This window comes from Phallusia mammillata, chromosome 4, assembly GCF_965637545.1.
Source record: "Phallusia mammillata chromosome 4, kaPhaMamm4.hap1.1, whole genome shotgun sequence".
Taxonomy (NCBI): domain Eukaryota; kingdom Metazoa; phylum Chordata; class Ascidiacea; order Phlebobranchia; family Ascidiidae; genus Phallusia; species Phallusia mammillata.
The window spans coordinates 18384988-18409992 of NC_137255.1; the positions used below are offsets into that span (position 1 = coordinate 18384988).

General features: G+C 38.5%; 4 protein-coding genes and 1 long non-coding RNA gene across 5 annotated transcripts; 4 read left to right on the forward strand and 1 right to left on the reverse strand.

Annotated features, from left to right (window-relative positions):
• The first annotated feature begins 179 nt into the window (after positions 1–179).
• LOC145222849 (condensin complex subunit 3-like) lies at positions 180–8984 on the forward strand. Its single transcript, XM_080089068.1, has 21 exons — positions 180–456; positions 575–693; positions 891–996; positions 1310–1419; positions 1517–1635; positions 1808–1953; positions 2037–2180; positions 2288–2421; positions 2882–3043; positions 3164–3306; positions 3621–3750; positions 3853–3979; positions 4078–4272; positions 4565–4828; positions 5381–5506; positions 5573–5662; positions 6305–6486; positions 6824–7010; positions 7564–7740; positions 8397–8544; positions 8606–8984. The coding sequence occupies exons 1-21, from the start codon at positions 352–354 to the stop codon at positions 8797–8799; spliced, it is 3108 nt and encodes a 1035-aa protein (XP_079945194.1). The 5' UTR covers positions 180–351; the 3' UTR covers positions 8800–8984.
• Positions 8574–10579, reverse strand: LOC145222851 (E3 ubiquitin-protein ligase RNF113A-like). Its single transcript, XM_080089070.1, has 8 exons — positions 10457–10579; positions 10263–10391; positions 10077–10178; positions 9803–9985; positions 9545–9689; positions 9283–9466; positions 9120–9226; positions 8574–8949 (listed from the first exon to the last, which is right to left on the reverse strand). The coding sequence occupies exons 1-8, from the start codon at positions 10502–10504 to the stop codon at positions 8888–8890; spliced, it is 960 nt and encodes a 319-aa protein (XP_079945196.1). The 5' UTR covers positions 10505–10579; the 3' UTR covers positions 8574–8887.
• Positions 10580–10950: 371 nt separating this feature from the next.
• Positions 10951–17242, forward strand: LOC145224101 (protein SDA1 homolog). The gene is made up of 16 exons (XM_080090532.1): positions 10951–11093; positions 11158–11262; positions 11328–11426; positions 11494–11604; positions 11662–11733; positions 11793–11951; positions 12201–12307; positions 12369–12505; positions 12608–12769; positions 12927–13062; positions 13402–13576; positions 13967–14090; positions 14467–14537; positions 14603–14814; positions 15960–16119; positions 16844–17242. Exons 1-16 carry the CDS (start codon positions 11010–11012, stop codon positions 16973–16975), a joined length of 2046 nt encoding a protein of 681 aa, XP_079946658.1. The 5' UTR covers positions 10951–11009; the 3' UTR covers positions 16976–17242.
• A 326-nt stretch (positions 17243–17568) lies between these two features.
• Positions 17569–20751, forward strand: LOC145224102 (protein rolling stone-like). The gene is made up of 3 exons (XM_080090535.1): positions 17569–17747; positions 18779–19016; positions 19720–20751. The coding sequence occupies exons 1-3, from the start codon at positions 17664–17666 to the stop codon at positions 20259–20261; spliced, it is 864 nt and encodes a 287-aa protein (XP_079946661.1). The 5' UTR covers positions 17569–17663; the 3' UTR covers positions 20262–20751.
• A 1966-nt stretch (positions 20752–22717) lies between these two features.
• On the forward strand, positions 22718–24184 carry LOC145225322 (uncharacterized). Its single transcript, XR_013859855.1, has 2 exons — positions 22718–23672; positions 23895–24184. It is a non-coding gene; the product is annotated as an uncharacterized LOC145225322 (long non-coding RNA).
• The last annotated feature ends 821 nt before the right edge of the window (positions 24185–25005 follow it).

The following is a 25005-nucleotide window of genomic DNA, read 5'->3' on the forward strand; positions in this document are numbered from 1 at the left end:
GTACGAAGTAGTTCGGGCCTTTGGGGGTAACACTATCGTGATCTTCACATTTTTTGTTGCGTATTTGACTGGGATGGCATTTCAGATTTTTGCAACAGGAAGTTGAGCCAACGCAGATCGTAGAGTTTTGCTAAATGTTGTTTTACTTCTCCAAGCAAACGGAGAGAGAGAGCCAAGCCCAAGAGTTCACGGACAGTACGATAAACCTGATGCTGAATCGTTTTCTTCACACTAATAATTAGGCAGTTACCAGTTTTAAAAGTTGTTGCTATTTTAAACTCCGTAAACAAACAATACTTTTAAAAGGGTATTTTTCCAGTATATATAATATATAACAGAGTAATATAAACCATGGAGTCTGTCAAACAAAAAGTCCGCGAAGTGTTCGAAAAAAGTCAAGAGAGGCGATACAATTTGACAAAATTGGCAGAAACCCTAAAAAATTATTATGTCCAGGTAATTACCTATATCTTAAGATATATGAAATTGTCTGTATGTTTAAACACCAACACATCCAGCATGGAAGTTTTTTTGTGTGCATTATTTCACAAAAAAAACACATTTGATTTTGCAGTGTGAGGAAAAACAAATGAAGACGGAGTTTGTGGAAGCATTTCGAACTTTTGTTGAATGTGTGTTGCAGACTGAGAGTCGGGAATCTCCTGCTGAAAGATGTGTTCAGTTTGTTTCCAAGTCAGTTTTCAATAGCCTAAAACCTAATTTATGAAGTGATTTTGTTGATTTTTGATTTTGTTGTTCCAAACATAAAACTATTAATAAAAAAAAATTAACAGGGTCTGAACTGACCCAATCTGAAAGGCTGGATAATGAAATAATTCAAAACTTGGTGTTGGTGTTCAAGGTTTACTTTCATGGTGGTATTTTTTTAGGTTTGCTGCATTGTTTGCTAACACTTATGATGAAGATGAAGAAATTGATGAAGAGGAGGATGAAAATTTATACAACTATCTTTTAAAATTTATGATTGAACCAGAGGTAATTGTATTGACATATAACTGTTTGCACTACACAATTGAGTTGGTTTGTTCTGTGGAGGGCACACTTGGTGGCTGAGGACTGCTTGTGCTGCAGCCACACCATCATTCCCTGGCACTAAACCCTGACTTGTCGACAATTTTTACTGTTATGTATTTTTCTGTTGTTTGTGTACTTGGCAGATTGAACAGCTTATAGCAATTTAAATATCATTGCATGTGTTTATGTATTTCAAATGTCACTGTTTTATCACATGTAGCCTGTAAAAATTTTGTAATCTTTAAAAAAAATATATGTTGTCCATTTATTGCAGTATCACAGCCATAGCAGCAAAACTATTCGTTTTCGTGTTTGTCAATTGATTCAGCTTATGCTTAGCGCTGTTCCTAGAGATGCTGCGATGGATGAAGATTTAATGGATGAGTAAGTATAATTTTGTATTTCACTTTTTTCCTGTTTGTGCAATACTGACTAATCTTTTGGATATATAAACAATGTTTCTTGGTAAATTATGTTGCAGAGTTGCAAAAGCTATGCTGCACAGAATACAAGATAAATTGCCTACTGTCCGATGCCAAGCAGCTCGTGCGCTAAGCAGACTTCAGCAGCCTTCCTTGCATAACTGCCCAGTCATATCAGGTCAGTTAAATACTACTAAAATGCATGTGGATTAGGTGTTAAACAAACTCACTAGTAAGTTTTGTATCAATTTACATAAAACACGATTTTCCTGGTTGTTTTGTGTTTGAAAGCCATGAAGACCTGCATAATTAAATGTGCTTTTTTTGAAACTGCTACTTTGTATTTGCAGCCTACCTATTCCACATGAGTGCTGATGATAGTTCTCAGGTCAGATCAACTGTTCTTTCATGCATTTCACTCACTACCAAAACTTTACCAGAAGTGTTAGATCGAACAAGAGATGTCGCTGAAGCTGTAAGAAAAACAGCATTTCAGGTTATTGTATAAACTTGCATATATAACCAGATTATGCATATCATAAGCCACTTTTATTACAAACCAGTTATTTTGTTTAACAGATACTTGCACAAAAAGTGAGCATCAAGGCATTGACTAGTTGTCAACGACTGTATTTAATTAAACAAGGACTCTTTGATCAATCAGCTGCAGTAAGAGATGTGGTCAAGAAGCAGCTGTTTCAAGCATGGCTTTTAACGTTTCAGGTATGTTTTGATCTATGGAGCTTCGAATTAAGCATAAGGGCCTATGATGTTAATGGGTTTGTGTCAAATATATATATTTTTTAATCGAATACATTTCATGATTGCAGGCCAATCTGTTAGACCTGCTTAAAAAACTTGATGTTATTGGAGCATTTGAGACTTCAACCAGATGTATGGTTGCCCTGTTTGAAACTTCCAAGCTCTCAGACATTGTTGAAGGATTTACTCTACTCAATGAAAGGTCTTAACTATTTACATTAGTGATGGGACGATTCCTGTTTTCAAAGCGAGTACGAGTACCACGTAAAAATACCTTCGTCATCAAGTACCGAGTACTAAAGTATAGTGTTGTATATCACTGGCTAAATTATCTGCCATGGCCGCGATACAGGCGACCACAAACACATGCAGAAAAATGCAATCTCCACACTATAGCGAATTTTTTTTTAACCTGGCGGATCTTTTTCCTGATTTTGTGCTGTCCGAAGCAATAATTGGCAAAAAGTTGCCCGTATTCTTATGGTGCCTTCGGTATCGAAAACTGAGACAAAATATTTCGATACCGAGTACGAGTATCGATACCACTGAAATCGCTTGAGTACCGGGTACCGGGTACCCGTCCCATCACTAGTTTACATGAAATTAACAAACCTGGATTACAGTACAGCTTTTACCGAATGTATTTTACATCGTCCAAGCAGGAAGCTGATTGAATATGAAAAGCTCACTCCTGAGTCAGCCCTGTACTGGTGTCAGTTGTGTGATTTTCTTCGTAATCAGGGATCACATGGTGAATACTACATTGACAACTTGCTCCCAAATGTCATTGACTTTTGTGACTATACTCAAGAATACTTTACAAAGTAAGTTTTATTTAGGTACTACAGTGTAAACCAAACATATAAAAGAAAAAGCTATGTATAAGAGTAAGGGTTTTTCCATTTTTCCATGTCTTCTGAACAAGGTTTTTTGTTGTGGTTTAGGCATCTTTTTCCAATTATGGATTGTCTTAAAAATGCTGATGGGAGCCTTTCACAATCTGCGGAAGACGAGAAAATTGAAAAAGAGTTTGTGGCAGAACAGTTGCTAAAACTTGCCAGCAAGATGGACGTCAGTGACAATACTGGTATGATAATTCTGTAGACAAACAGTCATTGGCAGTAACTTTGTCATTTTATGCTTGCAGCTAGTCTTTTAAAAAAAGTAAAACTTGTTTTGCAAAAATAAATTAATTAAAAAATATGTGGTAGCAAGAATGCAAAGGTTTTTCCCAACTCAACATTGAATCAACTTCTGTTGTAATGTTCCACACAAACTTTGACAAGCACAAATTATGCTTAGCACTTGAGTCTTGACTTTATTAGCAGGATGCTATCAATTTGGCTTGTTCTATAACATGTGATGTAAATACATGTAATTTGTAATGTACTGTTTTGTCAGGTCGACAGAGAATGATTGAGCTTTTGGAAATGGTCATAAACAAATTAGATGTTTTATGTTTTCCATGCCTTATTACACCTGTGGCTCATAACTTAATTGACCTACAATCCTCGACTGGTGTGCTTGACAGGTGAATGTCAATCGATGTAAAACAAACATTTTTGTTGTGTTTTTGTATCATAAAAAGAACAATATAAATTTCTGACAAAAAATCAACGTATGACGGTTCCAGGGATGAGAATGAAAAAGTTCAACTGGTTGCTTCTTTGATAACTAATGCTCGTGAACCAGCATCACCCGCCCCAACATCAATGTCCAACCGCTTATCAGAGCAAGAAGTTGTGGGATTGAAAATGCAGGTGTGTGATTATTGCAATCAGTTGAATTAATCTCTGGCCATATTTGTGTCAAGTAATGCTATGCGGTACACAGGTAAGTTACTTTGTTTTGGTTACAGATAGCAAAGTTAAGTGTGCAGTTAAACGAGGAAAAGGAAAACCTAAATGCTAAGATATCATTGAAGAGCTTTGAGGAAGCCGCTTCAGTTCAGCAGAACATTGATGAAATGTCGGAAACGAAACTAAAACTGGAGGAACAACTTACCACTCCACAAAACACCGACATTGCTGATGAAACCCAAGCAATTGAAAAGGTAAACAACATCAAAAAAATGTTCCACGTAATTTGGCCTATATTGGTCACAGACGTATAACTTTACATGTTAAATAAGTAAAGTCCTCTTATCTTCGAATTTTCGGTCCTGTACTCGCCACGAAGTCGGTAAAATATCCCGATTCCACGGACTCCAACTAAAAACAAAGCTTTTATGTTGTGCTTGCACAGTAATTGCTGGTTTTTAACAATATTGGCCGAAAGTCAGTTCTCACGCTTTCGACTTCATTTGTAAATCGACATTATAACAACATATTCCTTTATTTGGTCAGTGCGATGCAGGGACGTTTATCAAATGCCTGAAGATTCTCACGGAACTTCTGACTTCACTTTATCTGGCGCGTGTCAAGTCGGCACAGAGCAAGAAGCGCAGCAGGGGTGTTCATCCCACTATTCTCTCGCTGCTCGACACCCTTGTGATTCCGTGCGTGCTCGACGCCGAGCCTGAGGTGCGCAAAGAAGCGATCATCACCTTAGGGACATCTTGCCTGTTTTCACGTGAACTCGCCACCCAACACTTTGCTCTTATGACTCAGGTTTGTACTCTGTATATATAGGAGCTAGCATACGATTTGTGGACATAGAGATTACTGTGTAAGAAGGGGATGTAATTTTTGCGTTGGCCGTATAACAAGGGAAATATACTACTTTATAATAGTACATATTTGGAAAAAACGATATTTTTGATAAAATCTTTTGTGTGGTGTGTAGCCTCGGTCATTATTGTAAGATGTCATTACGAGTTTAAAGCACATTATTGTTTGCTGCCTGCTTAGTGAGATAAACACGCATATATGCAATCTAATAATTTACTTGATACTTTCTGCTTTGGGGAAAAAATATCAAAATGAAGTTGTATAGGATTGTCATATACACCCACATTTTTTAATCGTCAAAAAACGTGAAATGGGTGTTGTACTATTCAAAAACATTTTTGTGGCACTTGAAATATTTTACAGTGCAGAAATCCACTGCGTAAATGAACAAGCAACTTTTTCATAACACCACTCGACTGTACATGTGTGTTTTTTAATCCTAAAACAAATATATTAGTAACAGTCCATTTACGGATTATTACGTGTTTCCAGGTTGCACAAGCAGATACGTATATGGTGAGAGTAGCCGCAATCAACGCCATCAACGATTTTATTCGTTTCTATGGAATAAAGGCACTGGTTGCAAAGAAACCTAACAAAGAAACTTCATTGAACGAGGTAAAGTATTAAGTTTACACAGATGCATCGAGCTCAAATTTACTTCCATTTTGAAAATGTTAAAAGGAAGGAGAAAAATCTCCGGACAAATCAATAAATGAGGAGGAAGTTAGTAATGTTCTGATGGACAAGTTTATTGAAATGCTGGATGACGAGGTACATTTTTGGGAGATCTGTACTAATTAAAGCATGAACTTAGCCTTTTGATTTTTAATTGTGATTTGTGTTTTATCTACATTCAAAATAACTTTATACCGAAGATGTAAAGGCAAATAACGCCCTAATTAACTGCAAGCCTTAGCTAAAAAGTTGCCCTCAAAAGCTTTACGTCATTTAATACCGTTGCACAAACGATCAGACAATTTATTGACAATACCACAAGGTTTATTACATACGTTTAATGCTACAAAAAACGTAAAATGAAAAAGTAACGCCAAGGCCTTGTCTAAGGCTAACGTTGCTTCAAGCGTTCAACCACATCATTAATACCGTCATTTCAAAGTACATTGAAGCAAAAGGACTGTTAGAAATTGTGCGAGTTTTGTCTGACAGGAAGCTGTTTATTAAAGGATAAACTAAACCTACTGAACTAAAATCACGTTTTTTCGACTTCTTTCGAAGTGAAGTCTATAGATTTGTCCATTTTTACTGCACACCACTGTAAACTGTAGAAGGTTACCGTACATAAGAAAGTAAAAGAGAAAATAATACCAACACGCTTACAGGGTCTTGCCTTACAGAACAGTTGTAGATTTCTGCCAAACGACTGTAAGAAATAATATAAGTTTTGTCTGACAGGAGGTTGAGATTCGCCATGCAGTTGTATGTCTCCTGTCCCGGGTCTTGGTTTCGCACAGGATTCTATCACCGACCGTTTTCTCACGTCTGATTCTGCTGTGGTACAATCCTGCCACCCAAGACGACCCAGAGGTTGTTCATGCCATCAGCGATTTCTTAAATACATTCCCATACATGTCCAAGTAAGTCTATCTTTACAGCAGTGGATTCCCAAAAGCGTAATTTGGCCATTTATTATTTGAAAAATAGCACAAGTTACTGTGACTAAACATTCATCAACAACATAATGCCTTCTTGTCCTTCATCAAATGTATTTCCCGGTTCTTTCATTGATGTGGAACAAATAATGACTGTTTGGTTGAAAAAGAATATGTAAAATAAGTGATTTTTACATGATTAGTTGTACATGGCGCGGCACAGGAGTTTATAAAAAAATTTGGTTCGCGACACATCGATTTGTAATGCTCTGTTTCGCAGTGTAGTTCATAACGTTTTTATCAATTTGTTGTTTTTTTGCAGAGAAGCACACGGTTGTGTGGAGGCTGCCTTTCTACCAATTATCCGTGTTCTGTTCAATGCACCACATACCTCGCCCCTCGCGTCCGTGAACATTGAAAACGTCACCGAATTGTTAATAACCATCACTCAACCATCCGTCATTCAGAAAGCCGATATAAAACACATCTGCAATCACGATATGAAATGGGTAAGAATGGCACTGAGTAGTGAACTGTAGATGTCGCCTATGTCGCCTTTTATGACAGTTCTTAACTTTCTCTTTGGTTAATTGATTGGTTTACCAGCAGTATGTTAAATTATTTGCCCCGACCTAAACCGCAAGGTTTTAAAATCTACTGTTTTTGTTTGGTATCTTTTAGGGATGGGCCAATACTGCAAATGTTTGGTCGAACTTCGAGCATTTCACGTTAATACTCGTTGTTCGTCCGAGCACGCCCGGTACATTGTGGCGTCACAAGCATTTCCAATTTCACGCTAGTTTTGTAGCTTTCTAAGGTCCCTTACGTCACCTGCGGTGTATTAAGCTGCACAGGCCCCAGTAGTACGTGAACACTAGTTTTGTGTGTTAGCAGGGCATGAATATGCAAATTTAATGCTCGGGTCAGTTGCAGCTGTTCGACCGAGCATCAATAACAGCGAATATGCTCGGTACCCAGTACTCAGGTTCTGGCATGGCCCATCCCTAGTATCTATTTTAACGTAAAAGTTGTCAAGAACATCATTTTTGGTTTTCCTATCAGCTTGACGAAGCTTCAGCGCATGACGATCTTGCAAACATGGTTGCATGCGAAGTACTTTCTGATCCGTCGTCACCCTTTGTCAATACACTCTGCAAGGTTCTTCCTATGCTCGAGCTCAATCCAAAACAGCAAGACAATTTGAAGGATGTTGCAGTGCTGTGTGAAAACATGCTTAAGGTACCTGACCTATGTGACTATTTTAATCAGGGAGTCGAACCGGAACTGAACCCGAACCCGCGAACCGGTTTGAGCGGTTAATTTCATTAAACCCGAACCGAACCCGAACCGCTAATTACGATTTTCTAAAAACCCGAACCGGAGTTGAACCCCATATTTTGTTTGACGTTGAACCCGAACCGGAACCGAACCAGTAAAAAATGCAGTCTGTATTATTATTGTGATTTTCTCAAAACAGCGCATCGAAGAATACGCAAGATAACTCTTATAGGGCGTGTCAAAAATAACAGTACATGGGCAAAATTCTTTGAGTTTACAAAGGCCAAGTAGATGATGGCTAGAATTAAATTAAAACGAATAGAAATTTGAACCGGTTTAAAAACCACAAACCGGTTTGAACCGGATAATTTGCCTGAACCGGAACAAAACCCGAACCAGAAAATATAAATTTTTAAAAACCGGAACCAAACCCGAACCCTTAAAAACAAAACCAAGTGAACCCGAACCGAACCTGAACCCACATGACAAGCGGTTCGACTCCCTGATTTTAATAGCTGAAAAAATTCTTAGAAATTTGTTTGTTGAAGTTTGTCAGTCATGAAAATGAGCTAAACAAGTAATGTGGCTAAAATTTAAATGCTACTATTTTTTTCCAGGAAGTGAAAAACAAACCAGCTCTAAAACATATCAAAAAATTTCAAAGTCAGGTTAAATCACTCATTAGCAAAACCCCGCCAACCATAAACATCCTGCAAGATGAGGAAGAAAAGGAAAATGCCATTGTCTCATCTCAAACTACTCAAAGTGGGTGTTCTAATAATGAGTTTTTGCAATATTCACAAAACACTTTTATTTTATGTTTCAGACAGTGAAAACCTCGAGTCAAGAAGGTCACCAATGAAACTGAGGCACACATCAGGAAACCGAAGTGCAAACAAATCTGCTAGAAAGCAACTGCGCAGCTTCACATCACCAACGCAGAGTCCAAAGACAACAGCCACAATTCTTGGATTAACTCCAAAGCGTAACCTGACAGCAACTTTAGATGCCACCACATGATTTTTGCATCTTTCACATATAGATGTATATTGAAGTTGTCGCCAATATGTGAAGTTCTTTTTTGCTTGTAGTTTATTATTGTTGTTGTTTAATCTCCCACTGACTCTGCCGCAACCTTACTCATTTCTTTTTCCATTTTTGCGACAATCTCTACACAATAAATGTTTAAAATGAGTGTTAAAAACTTCTCATCATGCTAAAGGCATTCAGAATGTTTGTTTGGGCCAAATGATATAAGCAGGCAAAACAACTGGCTAAAGTTTACCAGAACATTTTCAAAATTACTATTTAAACATGCATGCACACCTAGTTGTACATACCTTTTGCAGGATTAAAAACGCCAGAAGTTTGTGCCCCACATACGAAACATCTTTTTGATTTCCGGTAATGATCCAATGCACATTTCTCACAATAATAGTGTTTGCATCTAAATACATCAGCATAGTATACAGGTATACACCTAAAGGGGTACATTGTGCTTACTTGGTAACTACAGGTGCTTTAAAACTCTCCCTACAAATAAAACACTTGAATGGAAGATCATCCTCATCATCTGATACCTCCCAGTTTTCATCTTGTCCTTGACCATAAACTCCTTCAGTCAATTCTCTTTCAATCTGCCAGCCATGTTTGTAGTCACTTCGGTCATGCAAAAACTTACATGAATCTAAAAAATGTTTAGAAAAGTCATTGGTCAACCCACTTGCATAAAGAAAATCTAAAATATTTGGTGACTAACACTTACCACCAAAGCCACAAAATCCTGTTTCTTTGTAGTCTTTGCAAATATCTGGTTGGTAATCCCATCTAACTGTTGCACGAAGATGCTCTGGTGCTCGGATAGGTCCTTTTCTGACCATCCCAGAAGAAGCATTCCCCTGAACAGTATCCTAAAAGGAGAATAACATAAACCCCAAATTACTGTTAACTGAAGTGCTGAAAATTATTGGTCACTGATACAACCATTTAAACTTTAAAACATATTGCAATTATAGTTGTGTACTTTAGGCTTGATGAACTTTCGATAACCAGCTGAACCATGATATAGATTGTCATCAACTGCTCCACTTTTTAAATCATCTTGAAGTTTTAATCCTCTTTCAAAAACTGCCTGTGCATCTTTATCTTTTGATGTATCAAGCTCATAAATCTTTGTTGCTCCCATGTCATCTGGACCAGCTGCTTTCTTTATACAGTGAAAAGATACAAATGTGATATAAAACATATATATCATCCAAAAAATTACTGGCAACTGAAACTGCTCAAAACAAACTTACAGCAGATTGGGAAGATTTGTATGAAACAGTAATAGCATCGTCTTTTTCTTCACTTGAGGAGCTACTGCTATAATCAATCTTCCCTTGCTTCTTTTTGTTAGTCTGTAAAATATTAAAAAAAGCCAATAGTTGGACTGCATGGGCATCCTTTGTTCTTTATTTTACTTTAGCCATATTCTAACTTACAGTTTGTTTCATAAAATTTGGCATAGTTTTTCTTTGCTTCCTAATCACAACAGAGTCTTCATTATCACTTTTGTTGTCATCACTGCCGTCTCGTTTTCTTCTTTGTGGTCGGTTTCCTTTGGAACGTTTCTTAAGGTGGTTTGTTATTTCATTACTTTGTAAAATATTTTTTCATAAAAAAGTTGTTCACTTACGAATTTTTTAAAACTTGCTTCCTGACCTTGGTCAGTATTTTTCTCCATTGTGTTGACAAACTAATCTCTGATAAAAAGATGCTGGTTGTATTTCATTTCAACACCTAATAGTAATATTTGAAACAGTATCCAATGAGGGATTGAAACCAGAAAAAATGTTTCCCCGCTAAACAACCAGCTAATCATCCTTTCAAATTAAATCATTCTACATTTTTAATTAACCATGAAGTATGTTTAATATAACACTATAAGAATACTATGTGGACTTTAAAAAATACATCATAAGAACACAATATTTTAACTTTTTGCATTAAAAAGGATGCTACGGTATCTCTGGTTTGTTGTTTTTTCTTTTGGAATCACTGGGAGGGGAATACCCGACAATGTTAAAACTTTTAACACGTGAATCTTTGAGAGAGAGTGGACAAAACAATAAATTAGAGAACTAGGAACATACATGCTGCTAATCGGTAAATTGCAACTTTTGTACAAGTTTTTGTCTATTCTTATCTTCTGCTCTAGATTAATTTCACTAGTCGCATAAAAAATTGTTATGGGAAGAACGAATCAGCTTCCCGATAATTTGCCACAACTTCAAAACCTTATCAAGCGAGATCCAGCCTCATACAAATCTGAGGTTTGTTGTGTTATTTAAACAAATGTATTGATATAAAATGATTGAACCTTTTTTAACTTTGCAGTTTGAACAACAATATCGAAGATACCAGTCTAATTTGGAAGTGTTTTTATTACAACCAAGTGACAATGCCCGCACACTCAGCGAACTTACCATGTTTATATCCCAGGTAAGAATTTAACCCTCAAAATTGGCATGAGAACGTACCTTTATTATTGGTATGTGTACTTACAGGTGGCTTACTGTTATCCTGATGTTGTCAAAGGCTTTCCACAGCAACTCAAAGACATTTTACACAAACACATGATGGCTCTAAATCCAGAAATTAGAATGGTATGTTATATGCACATTATTTTACTGATAAACAGTTTCTATTTTAAACTGTCTTTTTGAATTAAAGATGCTGTGCAGAGCTCTGATGTTAATGCGCAACAAAAACTTGGTCACCCCTGCATCTCTGTTTGAACTCTTTTTTGAGCTTTTTCGGTGTCAGGATAAGTTGCTCAGAAAGGTGATGTTTGATTCTAATAGCATTTTTGTGTTTACAATGTTATTTTTAATTTTTTAGACTTTGTTTAATTTTATTGTTCAAGACATCAAAAACTCAAACACAGGTCACAAAGATAACAAGTTAAACAAGGTTAGTTTTTTTTGCTTGTTTATTAGCATACTGTTTGGACTAAAATTTAATATTTAAAGGGTTTGCAAAACTTTATGTACACCATGCTGTCTGATAGCAATTCAACTGCTGCAAAGATGTCATTAAGTGTTATGACTGAACTGTATCACAGAAAGATATGGAATGATGCAAAGACTGTCAACGTTATAAGCACTGCATGCTTCTCAAAGTTTACAAAGGTAAAACTGAAGTTTGTTTGTTCATTTGTTTTCTGATTTTGGTCCCATATGGGCAAAACAACACACATTGTACTGTCTTTCTTATTGTTCCCTCTCTTTAAAATTTTTTTAGGGTATTTATAATCGCTGTTTTGCAGCTGTATCCTGTGTTTTATGTTACACATTGTCATAAAGTGTTACTTTGTTTGTTGCATCAATATGTATGTGAAATAAATACAAGATCATTTTTTAAAACATGTTTTCATCCAGGTGTTGGGAACAGGACTAAAATTCTTTCTTGGACAAGATAAAACTTCTGAAGATTCTGACTCTGATTCTGGTGAAGATGGCCCAAGTGCACGAGACATTATAATGAGGTAATTGTTACATTCAACCACATTATGATTCAAGTTTCTAGCTAATGTGTGATCTTTACAGATTTGCTGTGAAGAAAAAGTCTACCCGTGCTAAGCAGAAGAGAAACAAAGCTCTCCAAGCATTGCATAAACACAAAAAGAAAAACAAAAAAGACAATGTTGATTTTTCAGCTATACATCTTTTGCATGATCCTCAAGGTTCTGTTTGACTGTGGAATATTAATTTTTAAATTAAATATTTGAACTTAAAATTTTAATTTTTTCAGTTAGTGGTATATTTAAATTAACCATATTTTTTAGGTTTCTCTGAAAGGCTGTTTAAGCAATTGCAAGGTTCGAATGAGAGTTTTGAAATCCGCCTTTTGATGATAATTGTTATTTCTCGAATAGTGGGCATCCACCAGCTTTTTCTGTTCAACTTTTATCCTTTTCTGCAGCGATTTCTACAACCCCATCAGCGAGGTATATCTTTTTCTATTTTCAGCACGGTTTTGACATAAGCATCAGATTTCAATTTCTAACGTTAGCTAACAGACACGAGTTGCTTGTAAAATTAACGCCATATATAGCACCACTATGGCACCGTTTCACAGTTATCACAAAAAACTTTTTTTCACAGATGTTACCAAGATATTGTTAGCAGTTGCACAAGCAAGTCATGATATTGTTCCTCCCGATATCATTCATCCAATAATAATGACGATAGCAAATAATTTTGTCTCAGACCGTAATTCCAGCGAAGTCATGGGTGTTGGGTAAGAAATTATTCTGTAATATAACTAAGTTTACAACTAAAATGCCACATATGGATATCATTGCGAAAGACTGGATTATGTCGTACAATGTATTCTTTGGAGCACTATACACGAAAAATAATGGCCCAAAAAGACGCGAAAAGCGACATGCTTCATTTTTCAAACGTTTCGGCAAATGCTCATGCCATCATCAGTGATGTTTGCCGAAACGTTCTTTATGGGCCGTTATTTTCCTCATTAAATGTATTTCTTCTTTCAACAAAAAATAGTTTTTGGAGTCAACTAATAATACTTCCTTTGAAGAGGGAAATGGTTTTAAGAAACTTTTTTCCGTCACAGGTTAAACGCGATACGGGAAATTTGTGCAAGGTGTCCTTTGGCAATGACAGAAGACTTGCTTCGCGATCTGACCCAGTACAAAACCAAACACGACAAAGCGGTCACTTCTGCCGCACGATCCCTCATGCAACTCTACCGCAAAGTTAACCCCACTATGCTACATAAAAGAGATCGGGTAAGCAAGTAACACCGGTTTCTTGTAAGTGCTAAAAGTGATTTTGACGGGGGACAACCACCTAACTTCATCGAGTTGGTGCTGACCTTCATAATGCAAAATATTGTTTTATAAACCATATCATGACAGTAACAACTAAGTAACTCTGGTCCAAGTGAAACGCGGTTATTCCAATTAAACATGTCCGGCTTAGCCAATGCGGGTTTGTATTAGGCCTGACGAATATAGCAAAGTTCTTCATATAAGTCATATAAGTAAAAGAAACACACACATATATATTTGTGATGTTGCAGTGCGGTGCTCTAGAACTGCGTTATTTTTCTGGACAAACTTTTCGTATTTACCGCCTCCTGAAGTAACTTCCCAATAAAGTATCGTTTACTCATTCAGGGCAAACCAAACGAAGCCGGTAGCGAACGTCGTGTTGTTGGTTATGGTGAAGTTGTGAGCCACGATTATCTTCCAGGATCGGAGGTTTTAGAGGAAAAACACGAAACAAGTGGACAAAACAATGGTAATGTTTCGTATAGAAATGAAACTGACAGAAATGCGTTTAGTGTAGTGCTGCCTTAACTAGCAATGTACCTAGCCCGCTTAAACTGTAAGTGGCCCAAACCGAATGTTCGGCCAACTCAAAAAGCACCTTTCTGGTGTTTTGAACTGAATCTTTTGTTGTTAATGCAAGTAAACACATTCATACGGCACTTCAACTAATATATGTTTGTGTGCAAAAATTTATGTTTCAACCTGTCGATTGTGAATGCTTAGGTATTTATTTCTACATCAAAAAGTTGAAAAGAAAAAAACATTAATAGATCTGATCAAAGTGGAATTGTCCTCATGTATAGAGTTTTATTGCATTTTTTTAACCATTTTTAAACCGTTTTAAGACGGTTGGGAATCTTGTTCAGACGATGACGATAGTGACGGAAGTTGGCATGACGTTTCATCCGATGAAGAGGTCGGTAACTTCACTTCGAATTGTAATATGGACTGAAAACTAACAGCTATTTTTGCCTTTTGTAGACGAGGCAAGTTGACGCCGAGATCGATCCCGAGGTTTTGGCGATGAACAGTGAGGAAAAAATATCAAAAGCTCAAACTGTCAGCCAAAGTCGACTTCTTACTCAGGAAGAATTTCAGAAAATTAAAGCGCAACAAGTCGCTAAAGAGCTACTTCCTGCAGCGCGAAAAACCTCGAAACGAAAAGTAGATCAAGTCGAGGAATACAATGAAGGGTGAGAGACTTTTTTGTTGTTGAAAACGCAAGGCATGGATTTACGCAGCTCGACATATTGACTAATTGGTAAATAGGGTGTTCATGATTAAAACGTTTAACCTATAGGTTAACAGTCCCGCTGGCCTCCTTAGACTTACAGGTAGACCCGAAATCAGGGCAACAACACGAAAGAACTAGCCCGAAACTCGACCCTAACTTGATTTTCTTTAAAAATGAATTGCGAAAATAAATATGTGACAAAACATTGGGTCCACAAAGGAAACATTGATTATTATATAAGTCACCCCAAGTCTCAAAGTCAAAAAACAAAAATTATAGTATAATTTGCTTGAACTGCTTTCGCTGCCATAATACTTTACTTTTGTCACTACATTTTATCCTTTATTAGAAAAAAGCTTCAACCTAAAAATTCCCAGCCCAATAAATTGACCTTCCTTCGAATCAAATAAACTTCGTTTGTTTTTTAACCCTTCACTTTGTAATATTCACATTTACCATCTCCATATTCGACTTTTTCCCCATTCCATCTCCAGTTGTCGACTCAGACAGCAGCAAGATGTGACAAAGTAACATATCACGATCTCATTAATTCTGAAGTTGGTCGTGTTTGGCAAAAAATTGACAATATGAAAAAAACTTACTAAACTTTATCAAAGTTTACGGCGAAGTACGAAAGATGACTTGTCAAAATTTCTGGATGCGTCATTTGTTATTTTTGACTTTGAAAACTTCTCGTCATAACTTCGGAAGTGCTCTTGACTGTTGCGTCATTTCGGTATTAGTAAAAAGGTCGCAGTCGTTTCAATGACGCTGTATTGTATGATTATTTGAGTCACGTAAACAACAGTTCCATAAAAATAGGTTTTAAAAATTATGTCTGGAAAGTTTGTCAAAAAAATATGTAACAACTGGACCTCCTTACCCCCTGACTGTTAAAAGCCTACTGTTATCATTATTTATCGGTTTGCTTTGCACTTTAACCCCTTTTTCATACAAACTGAGTTGTTCCATTTGTAAAATATGGCAACGCAATAAGAACGGTAAGTTTTGTGGCGTTGGACCTTTTAACTAAAATTATCTACTGTTGTTTCTGATAGCAACGTGTTTTCCTTTAATACACATTCATGTCATATTTCAACACAGAGGGGAGTTGGTGGCTTTGAACGACATTGAACTTGTGTATAAGCGAAGAGCGCACGACCGCGAAAGCAGGTTGGCGACCGTTCTAGCTGGGAGGGAAGATCGTCCCAAATACGGCAGCCGGCGCACAAAACTTGACCCAAACGCAAGCACCACCAACAAGGTGAGGGTTTAAATATAAAAGCATTCAAAGAAACATGCATTTCATGCTTAATTGACCTCATGTTTTCTCCATGAATGCCTTTCCGGAGCGGCTTTTTGCTTACATTTGTCGAAAACCGTACACATAACAACTTTAAGTAAAGACCTCCTCTGATCACGACATGGTAGACATGACTATTGTTAAAATTACGAGCTGAATAGTAGATTTTTCATCAAGAAAATTTGAAGAGACTGTGTGTTATGACCGGATTAAAAACGTTTCAAAAGTTGTACCTATAATTGGTTATAAGTTGTTTTTTACCTTTTTTGTTTGAAATAATGTGATTACAAATATCGATGCACAAAATCTTACAAAAATTTAAGTTTGTTTTGATTTTTCTGGTACAAAAATCTGCAGCAATGGAGATTCACCCCATCTCAAACAATAAAAGAACTCGCTTAGTAAATATCACATTGTTTTTACCGAGGAAGTCCCCTATTTCGTGACGGGTTGTTGTGTACTATCGTGTCACGGTGACCGAGTTCCGTGTTTTAGCGCGCAACGTCCGGCGTTCTGCTGCAGCGTGAGTTTATCATCTCGTACGTCACAGCAATTTCGTCTAGCCTGACCACGTCACTTCGGCGGGTGCAAACATCATCACGATTTGGCATAACTGAAATTATGTATGTGCAGCGCTGGGCGTCGCCCCAGGTTAATTCGACTATTTTTGTTTTGTTCTTCACAGCAAAAGCGCAAGAACAAGCCGTTTATGATGGTACGACATAAAGTGCGGAAACAAAAGTCTGGGAGATCTTTCAAGGAGAAACAAGTTGCTTTGAGGAATGCGCTAGTAAAGCGCGCTAAGCGAGTGAAATAAATTCTTTCCAGGCTGTTGGGCATTACAGTAGATAGCCCCAGGCAGAGCTAAATCTCTTACGCTTGTGATTACTACTTCACCGGTGCGGTCGTACGATTTACAACGACTTTTAACCGTTGTCGACCTGCTCGTCCACTCTCTGTCTTTAAAGACGCACTAACGCTTAAAATCGGTGAGGTTTTTGTGGCTATGACGCATCGGCGTATCCAGTAACCTGGGTCGCCAACATTCACGGGATGTTTGTCGGAATAAAATGACCGTAACGATGTTTTGGTATCGTCTCTTTTGTTGGTCGATGGCTTTGCGTAAGCGCATGATTTAGAGTCGTATGCGCACACGTAGCCTACAAGCTGCGTCATTGCCTTGTTGAAAACGAAATAATGCTATAGCCTACATATACCGATCAACACAGTGCTGTTTGGTTAGACGAGGTCACGCAAGTAAAAGGGTCGGAACGATTTTTTTATTTTTGTTATTCGTGAAGTTTTAAAGACAGTCAGGAGTTTCAAAACTAAACACTTGAAAATTATGTATAGCGAGGCAGGCAGCTCAAAAGTACAACAAAATAACCGTTATAACAGAGACAGATTTTTTAAAAATATGTAATTTTAGGTTTTTATTTTACAGTGAACACTTTTCCAAGCATAACGTAGTTGCAATTTTATTTTGCATTGTCCCACCATTTGCTATGGCAACGTCTTGCAAGTTTGAATTTCAGGCCCAACATTTTGGTTTCGTGGGCGTTTCTCCTCATCAATTTTACCATATACAGGTGAGTTTGCACGGAAATATATAGCGGACATATCACCATGGGCGTCCGCAGAAAAAATGCAGGGGAGGGCAAAACTATCGTCACATCGCCGTTCGATAAACGGTATTTCAGAACAAAAATCATCTGACTGTGCTACACATTCTTGCCAATCCCAAAGTAGCAAAATAATACAATAAACACAATATTAAACATCACTGAAGTATGTGGTAGGTTGGCAAATACTTTTTAACGGAAGTAGGATTTACATTGACGAACCTTATCAGATGTAACAACAAATACAGTGAAGATATCACATAATGCCTGTTTGACACATCCATCAATGACGTAATAATATGCTTGTTACCGAACTATTGTTAAGTAATAATGTTCGATTCATTTAATTTGTTGTAAAACCTTATTCTGTTCTGTTACAGTTACGCTTGTAATAAAGGGGTGGAGACCTACGGCGTCTATAATTTACGTTCCAGGAATAGTTTTTGTATAACACTGTGTGAATGTTTATTGTGTTTTGTTTTAAGTTGCGGATTCTCCGACCGTTTGCGTTTTTCTTTTTTCCAGGGGGGGGGGGGGGACGTGCCCCCTCTTGCCCTACGCTGCGGACGCCCATGCACATCACGTGTCGTATCAGGTCATTTAGTTATAGAAGCTCGCGTGTAACGTGTGCTATGACCATTTCCGATAGGCTGTTTAAACATAAACAATCATCGTGCACGATACGACACGTCATAAGCAGCTTGGTCTAACTCTGAGTATTACCATATCGCTTAAACTATTTGTTGGTTTGTCAACTGTATGCAATACGCAAAGACAATATAAATGGTGATTTCATGTTGAATATGTCCATGACGAACGCCTAATCATGTCAAGTTTACTACTAGGTTAAGTGGTTAACCGTAATGCTTTATTATCAATAATTCATTATTCAAAAAAGTGTTTGTACACAAACGGAAACGAAGTGTTACGTACCTCACCAACAAAACTTAAATATTATGCTGTTTTAATGTCTTTGTAAATTTACTACATTTTTAAAGTGGACACAAAACCGATGGGTACATCTGGTGTTCCGCATCTTGATGTTCAGCTATCAGCTCGTATGGTTTATCTTGGATTTTACTACCGACCTTGGCAATGACACGCCTGGCGATAAACCGCGGCAACTTCTACTCAGCAACTGGACGGAGTGGCTGATTCTCTTATACTTTACCATAGCTTTGATTGTTTCAATTATTGGAGTGGCTAAACGTCACAATGATGAACACAATAATTCTGGTAAGATATTAAAGTTTAAAGGGACAAAATATATAACTTCAAAGTATATTATGTGTCAGCAACAAAAGTTGTGCAAAAGAAAATGTATTTCCGCATATGCTTGGCAACAATCGCGCACTAGCGTTCTTTGTTTATAAACTCAGAAGTACAGCCCCAAAGTGTAATTATTCTGCTTGGCTGGGTACTTACGCCACGACTCCGTGCTCAGCCAAGCATGCTTGGCTATTATAACGTCTAATCTGCGGGACAGATACATAGAAGGAGCCAAAATTTTATTTCCAAAACATTAAAAAATGTCAATTCTGACGTTTGGAGAGAGTACGTTTACATAACGTCCAACAGAAAGTGTTTCATAACATTTACTGCATGTTTTCGTAGATTTTTGTAAAGATTTACGTGGCATTATGTCAAAAAATATTTTCGCCAGCTTGCTACACCGTTTGGCTGGCAGCGTATCCATTCGCCGCATTGTGGCGCTATCGAGTTGTTAATCTTAAAGTAAAAGGTAACTGAAACATAAAAAAAAAACTTGATCCGGGAGCGTCCTGGGTGCGAATCCCGTGAAAAAAATTACCTGAAACTGAAGAGAGAGCTACTGGTTAATAACTAACTTTAAGTACGAAATCACAGTTTTTAAGACTACTATTGAGATGCTGACGTTTATATTGAAGGATGTCGCATGAACTTTTGTTTTCGGTTTTAGACACTCTCTCCTGGTACCACAAGGTCGCCTGGGCGTTTTTCAACATGGCAGTTGTTTCAGCCTTTATCATCACAATTTTTTACTGGGCTGTGATTGGTCGAAATCGGTCAGCAGCTCTTAACACTCGACCACGCACAATCCATCTGCACGTGACCAACTCAATTCTGGCGCTTATCGAAATATTCATGGCTGCATTTCCAACCAGACTACTCCACTTTATTTACACAATTTGTTACGGAGTTGTTTATGGAATTTTTGTGCTGATCATGCATTGGACCGGAGTCGACTCGCTTATTTACCCGGTACTCGATTGGCAAAACTCCCCGGGTACGGCTGCAGGATGGCTGATACTCGCCATTATTATCATGCCTGTGTTCGTCCACGCAATTGCTTTTGGATTCTACCACCTTCGTGCCTGTATTGCGCGGGCTACTGTGCTGAAAGGAGCAAGTGACGAAACCGCACCAAGGGCGAACTCTGGTGTCGAGATGGGCAACGTCAATCCTGCTTTCATGGAGACGCCACAACACAAACCTAACTAGATTTTTATTTAGAAAATGAAACAAACATATGCACTCTATTAGCATCGGTTGTATGCAATAACTAAAGTGAGCGCCCATGACATGTCAAAAGAAGCACGAGGCCTCTAATACCACTGAAAGTGTCACGGTGTGAATTTTGTCATACAAATGTCACATGCAGTTTTTGTACACGTAGAACATCTCCAAAGTGTGGTACAGACTAGTTACAGGCATGACTTTTCTTTTTACCTCAATGCTCTTGGCCTTATATCATTCAAGCAGTATAAAATTGTATTTTTAATATCCATACCCTTGCTTTTTACCCTTGCCTCTCGCCGATGTCACTTTTTTCATTTGCAATGACATTTTAATAAAATTGATCAAACGATTTTCGTAGTCGATTTACCATCCCAACATTTTAAAGCACATGAAAAATGCATTATGGATGTTGTCACTGGAGTCTATTTATTTTCATCCGTGGCGCGAGAATAAAACTGTCGCTTTGCCGGAATTTTCATTTGAATTAATTGCCCCGCCATCCTTCAGGACAAGGATGAGATCTATCAGCGCCCTTGCATCAGAAGGACGTTGCCACAATGACATCCAGGGAATGTTTTACACTTACATTTTGCTGAAGGGTGTTGCGCAATGAAGTGCTAGCCTTACTATGCTGTATGACGTAAATTATCCACGAACTTTTGCGAAAACTTTTCCAACACTATGTGTTTACAGCCCAAAATAAAATATGTTTTCAGTTGGCAATCAATGTTTTTCTTTAGAGTCAGTACTGTAAACCCTGATGAACTGATCAAAAGTACACGCAAGAGGTGCCAGTACACAATGATGCGAACATATAACATGGGAAAATTGACAAAGTATACTCGCGCAAACAGTGCTGCAAAAAACGCAATGTAAGTTATGTTAAATATAGACTGCTGCAGTCTATAGTGTTGCTGCTCACATTTTAGGCCGCACTATATTTTTACGTTCAAAGTCTAGCGTCTAAGGTCATTATGAGATGACCTAAGAAATTGCAGATCTAATGACGAGTGTTGTTGTGACGTCGACACAACCTGTCAGAGCGTGGCGCGATGCTCTAACGGCAAGCCTGGGGGCAGTACAATTTCAACGCAGCAATATCGTACAGTTGGTCTAAAAATTACTGTCGTACATACAAAACTGCGCCAAGCTATTGTTTATGGGACAGGGAAGCCATGTTGCGGAAATCGCTCTTAGTATTGTCCCGAGCAGGTGGACCACGCAGCTTTAGTAAAGTATGGTCGCATGGTATGACTGCTAAAATGAAATTAACTGTTTATAATTTTGGTAGGCTGCAGCGCGCAGCGCTTTTGCTTGCTGTACCTGCAGCGCTTAAACATGAGATAGAGCTGACACCTCACTTCTGCTAAAAATGATGCGAAGAGTTTTTTAAGTAAGTCTCCCAAAGAAAAACCAAAGTTAATAGGTTTGTTCGGTTGAGTTAACAGCTTTCCGTCACAATTTGTGTTGCATTTGCAATAAGCTTTTGTAAGGCAAGTGAGAGAATTGTTCTCGGATGCTTGTGTGCAGCCCAACACGACAAATTAGATTACAGCTGAGTCGCAATAGGGCGCAGGGTGCCAGAGACTGTGTGGTGCACGATTGGCAGACCACAAAATGGGTAATTGTTCTCTGTGTGTGTGTGTTTGGCTGCTGAAGGCAGAGGGCTTCTAACTCGCCAGACAGCTGCTACTCCGCCCGTTAATTACGCACTGACACATCGTGACGCAGCCAGTGACAAATGTCTGTCTTCTGCACGGATTTCCTTTGCCAACTTCGCTCGCAGTTTGTTAAAAATAATCGTGCCTCTCTGGTATTGTGGACTTTAGGCTGGTTATAATTTACCAAGGTCCAAACGAAACAAGCAAGGCATCCAAGGCGAATTTCGTCGATATGTGATTACGCGGGTAATTATTGCCAAATTAAATGTGGATGTTGTTTGGCGCATTGTTACTGCATTCGTTTTGTTTGCAATGGGAAAACACATAAAGCCACCAGCACTAGGAAACCTATTTTTACGTACATTTCGAAACAGCTTAGTTCGGTCAGGAGTAACGTTGTCCGACGGATTCGCCTGATTTGTCAACGTACGCTCCGATGCACACTTGAGAAAAATAATCTGCGCGCTGTGCAGAAAGTGTAACATTCGCCATGCTTTGTTATCTGTGTTGGTGTCCAAAGGATTAACTGCCGGTGTAATTACCCACGTAGGGCCGCGGGCTATGCCGAAAGGCCTGTAGTAGAAATTCACTTGCGGCTTCCATGAAACGAAATGTCAGCATGCTGGCTTGTTTGCATGTAACTTTCAAATGTGTCTGTTCGGCCGAGATGTCGAGCTCGCGCCAACGCAAATCGTGATGCAAGGGATATTTAATAACAGAACATGTACTCTGTAGCCTTTTCGGCTGTCATAAGTGGGGCTAGGCCTTTAGGTAGGCTTACTTAGCAATTAAGCACAATTTCTTTTGTACTCGTCGCCCTGTACTGCATAGAGCTGTTCCTGTCTGGGTGGAGGATAGCTAGCGGGTGATTCATGACGGAATTCGTTGCAACCTCAGCACTTCCAGGAAAACGCAATTCATAAACGCGCGTCGTATTCAATGAGAGATAATAGTCGTCCGCGTGGCGTTGTTTTCGCCGGTGCGCGGTTGTGGGGCGGAGGTGCGTTAGACATTCATCACCGCGCAAGTGGATTGGTTCGCACCATAGTTGTGCGGATGGCCCCGTCGATGGCTCTGCGCTACAGCACTGCTAAGCAAGATTATGAATGTGCACGATTTCCGTTAGCGGAATCAGCTGAAGACACATTTTGATAAATGTCAGTGCGTGAGCTAAAACGTGTCAGACCATTGCATGCGACTGCACGGCATCACATGCGAGGGTGCGGCCTTCGACACTCAGTGCTTGTGAATCCTTCCGTCAGGCATTCGGGAAAGTTAGTCAGTGACAGATAGGGACGATCTGGAAGCGTCCTCTTATAAATATTCTCTGCCGGCCGCCAAATATTCAGTGCGAATGCCAGGCTTTCTTGAAAAGTATGAGCTAGGCCTCTCTGTAAGAGCGACAGAATGACTGTAGTTGCTGCCATTAATATTTTAGTGCTCGAAGCAGAGACCTGGTAATATAAACACAATATCCAGTGGGGTGAAGTGGTTGTGCAGCAGTCTTCTGTCGCGCTTTAGGTCAATCCAGGCAGCATGTTCTTCACAGTGGAGGTAAAGATTGTGTCTAAAGATCACGGTTTTTACTTGCACTGCATGAGAAAATGTGTGCAAGCACCAACTTCGACAACAGCATGGCGAGTTTAAAGTTTCTGGGCCACCTTGCTGTCTAGGTTTTACAAAGAAGGAACTTAATTGACGGAAAGACTGAAGTTTCGTGTTCCTCAGCAATGTAAGAGTGATGCCTATATTTAAACATATAGAAGCGCTTTCCATAACTTAATTATGATAAACAAATAAACTATTCTTTTTTATTTGTGATTCGAGTAGAAAAGCTGACCAACAGTGATGCTTGCCAACAGTGATAACAAATAGTGGCGTATATTATTGTCCAAGCACAAAAGCCATTAAATTTTGTAACAGTTGTAACGAATGACCCTCTTTGCATTTACAGTAGGAAATTTGACAGTGGGAATTCAATGGATTTGGACGGCGGAGGGATGGAAGCCAACAAGGGCCTGTCACGCGCATACAAAACTTCCTTTTCAAGCCATGACCGCATCAAACACCAGCAACTGCAGCGGTGACATATTCCATTCTGGTCGCCATTTCACATTATCTCGCGTGTCGCATTTCGTGTTAGTTTGACGTGTTTGCAATGCCCTGTTTGCGGGGTTGAATTTCGCGATGTCATACAGTACCCTTCTGGATGCAATAAAAAAGGCTTTGTATATGCCCTGAAAATGGCAGGATGTTGTGTTGTTAAGCTTTGTTTTCAGCCGCACCGTAATGAGCATGCGCTACATCGAGTTAGTTACATAAAAAGATGTAGGCTTCAGCACCAGTCATATAAACGTTTTTAAAAATTGTTTTCACCTAAAAATTACTAAACTACCAGTGGTTCTTAAACATTGTGGTCTGGTAGGCTGCCACGTGCGTCCAACGAAAACAAAAAAGTTGGTTAATGTGATAATATCCTTTGAAGTTAATGACTGATTTTTCCATTGTACATTCAATGACACATCCTCAAACTTTTGTTTACTTTATAGCAGTGGTTCCCAAACTGTGGTACACGTACTAGTGGTACGTCAGGGCTTTTCAGGTGGTACGCGAGTAGCTTTCTTTGATACTTAATTCAAGCCACATCAAGAGTTGCTGCTCAACTAACCCAACTGATCAGCCCTGTTTTTGCAGAACCAATGTCTAGGACGTTTTTAAGGAATTGCTAACATGCTGGCTTCATAAGTTAGATAGTGTCGTCAAGAAGAACTCTTGGTCTACCCATTTAAACAAAATTTAGGTGGTACACAGCGATAGAAAAGGTCGCCAGGTGGTACGCAATCAGTATAAGTTTGAGAACCACTGCTTTATAGGCATTGGGTTAAAAACGTAGAAGAAACACTATGGTCAAAACTGTCCGTGAATTGTTTTTAAAAACGTTTTTCAAATCTCAAGTATTCAATTTTTAGACATCACACGTCTTATACTCATTGCCATATACAGCCTGGAGCAACTACAACCTATCATTAAATCAATGCCACAAAACCTACAAACCTCTGTTTTGT

Excerpts from the sequence above, each read along its gene's own strand:
- LOC145222849 (XM_080089068.1), top strand. The coding sequence starts at position 352 with ATGGAGTCTGTCAAACAAAAAGTCCGCGAAGTGTTCGAAAAAAGTCAA. Across the intron at positions 694-890 it reads TGTGTTCAGTTTGTTTCCAA|GTTTGCTGCATTGTTTGCTA; the intron begins GTCAGTTTTCAA and ends GTATTTTTTTAG. Across the intron at positions 4,829-5,380 it reads ACTTTGCTCTTATGACTCAG|GTTGCACAAGCAGATACGTA; the intron begins GTTTGTACTCTG and ends ACGTGTTTCCAG.
- LOC145222851 (XM_080089070.1), bottom strand. The coding sequence starts at position 10,504 with ATGGAGAAAAATACTGACCAAGGTCAGGAAGCAAGTTTTAAAAAATTC. Across the intron at positions 10,179-10,262 it reads CAAATTTTATGAAACAAACT|ACTAACAAAAAGAAGCAAGG; the intron begins GTAAGTTAGAAT and ends AATATTTTACAG. Across the intron at positions 9,986-10,076 it reads ACAAATCTTCCCAATCTGCT|AAAGCAGCTGGTCCAGATGA; the intron begins GTAAGTTTGTTT and ends CACTGTATAAAG.
- LOC145224101 (XM_080090532.1), top strand. The coding sequence starts at position 11,010 with ATGGGAAGAACGAATCAGCTTCCCGATAATTTGCCACAACTTCAAAAC. Across the intron at positions 12,308-12,368 it reads GCACGAGACATTATAATGAG|ATTTGCTGTGAAGAAAAAGT; the intron begins GTAATTGTTACA and ends TGATCTTTACAG. Across the intron at positions 13,063-13,401 it reads AGCGAAGTCATGGGTGTTGG|GTTAAACGCGATACGGGAAA; the intron begins GTAAGAAATTAT and ends TTTCCGTCACAG.
- LOC145224102 (XM_080090535.1), top strand. The coding sequence starts at position 17,664 with ATGGCAACGTCTTGCAAGTTTGAATTTCAGGCCCAACATTTTGGTTTC. Across the intron at positions 17,748-18,778 it reads ATCAATTTTACCATATACAG|TGGACACAAAACCGATGGGT; the intron begins GTGAGTTTGCAC and ends ACATTTTTAAAG. Across the intron at positions 19,017-19,719 it reads TGATGAACACAATAATTCTG|ACACTCTCTCCTGGTACCAC; the intron begins GTAAGATATTAA and ends TTTCGGTTTTAG.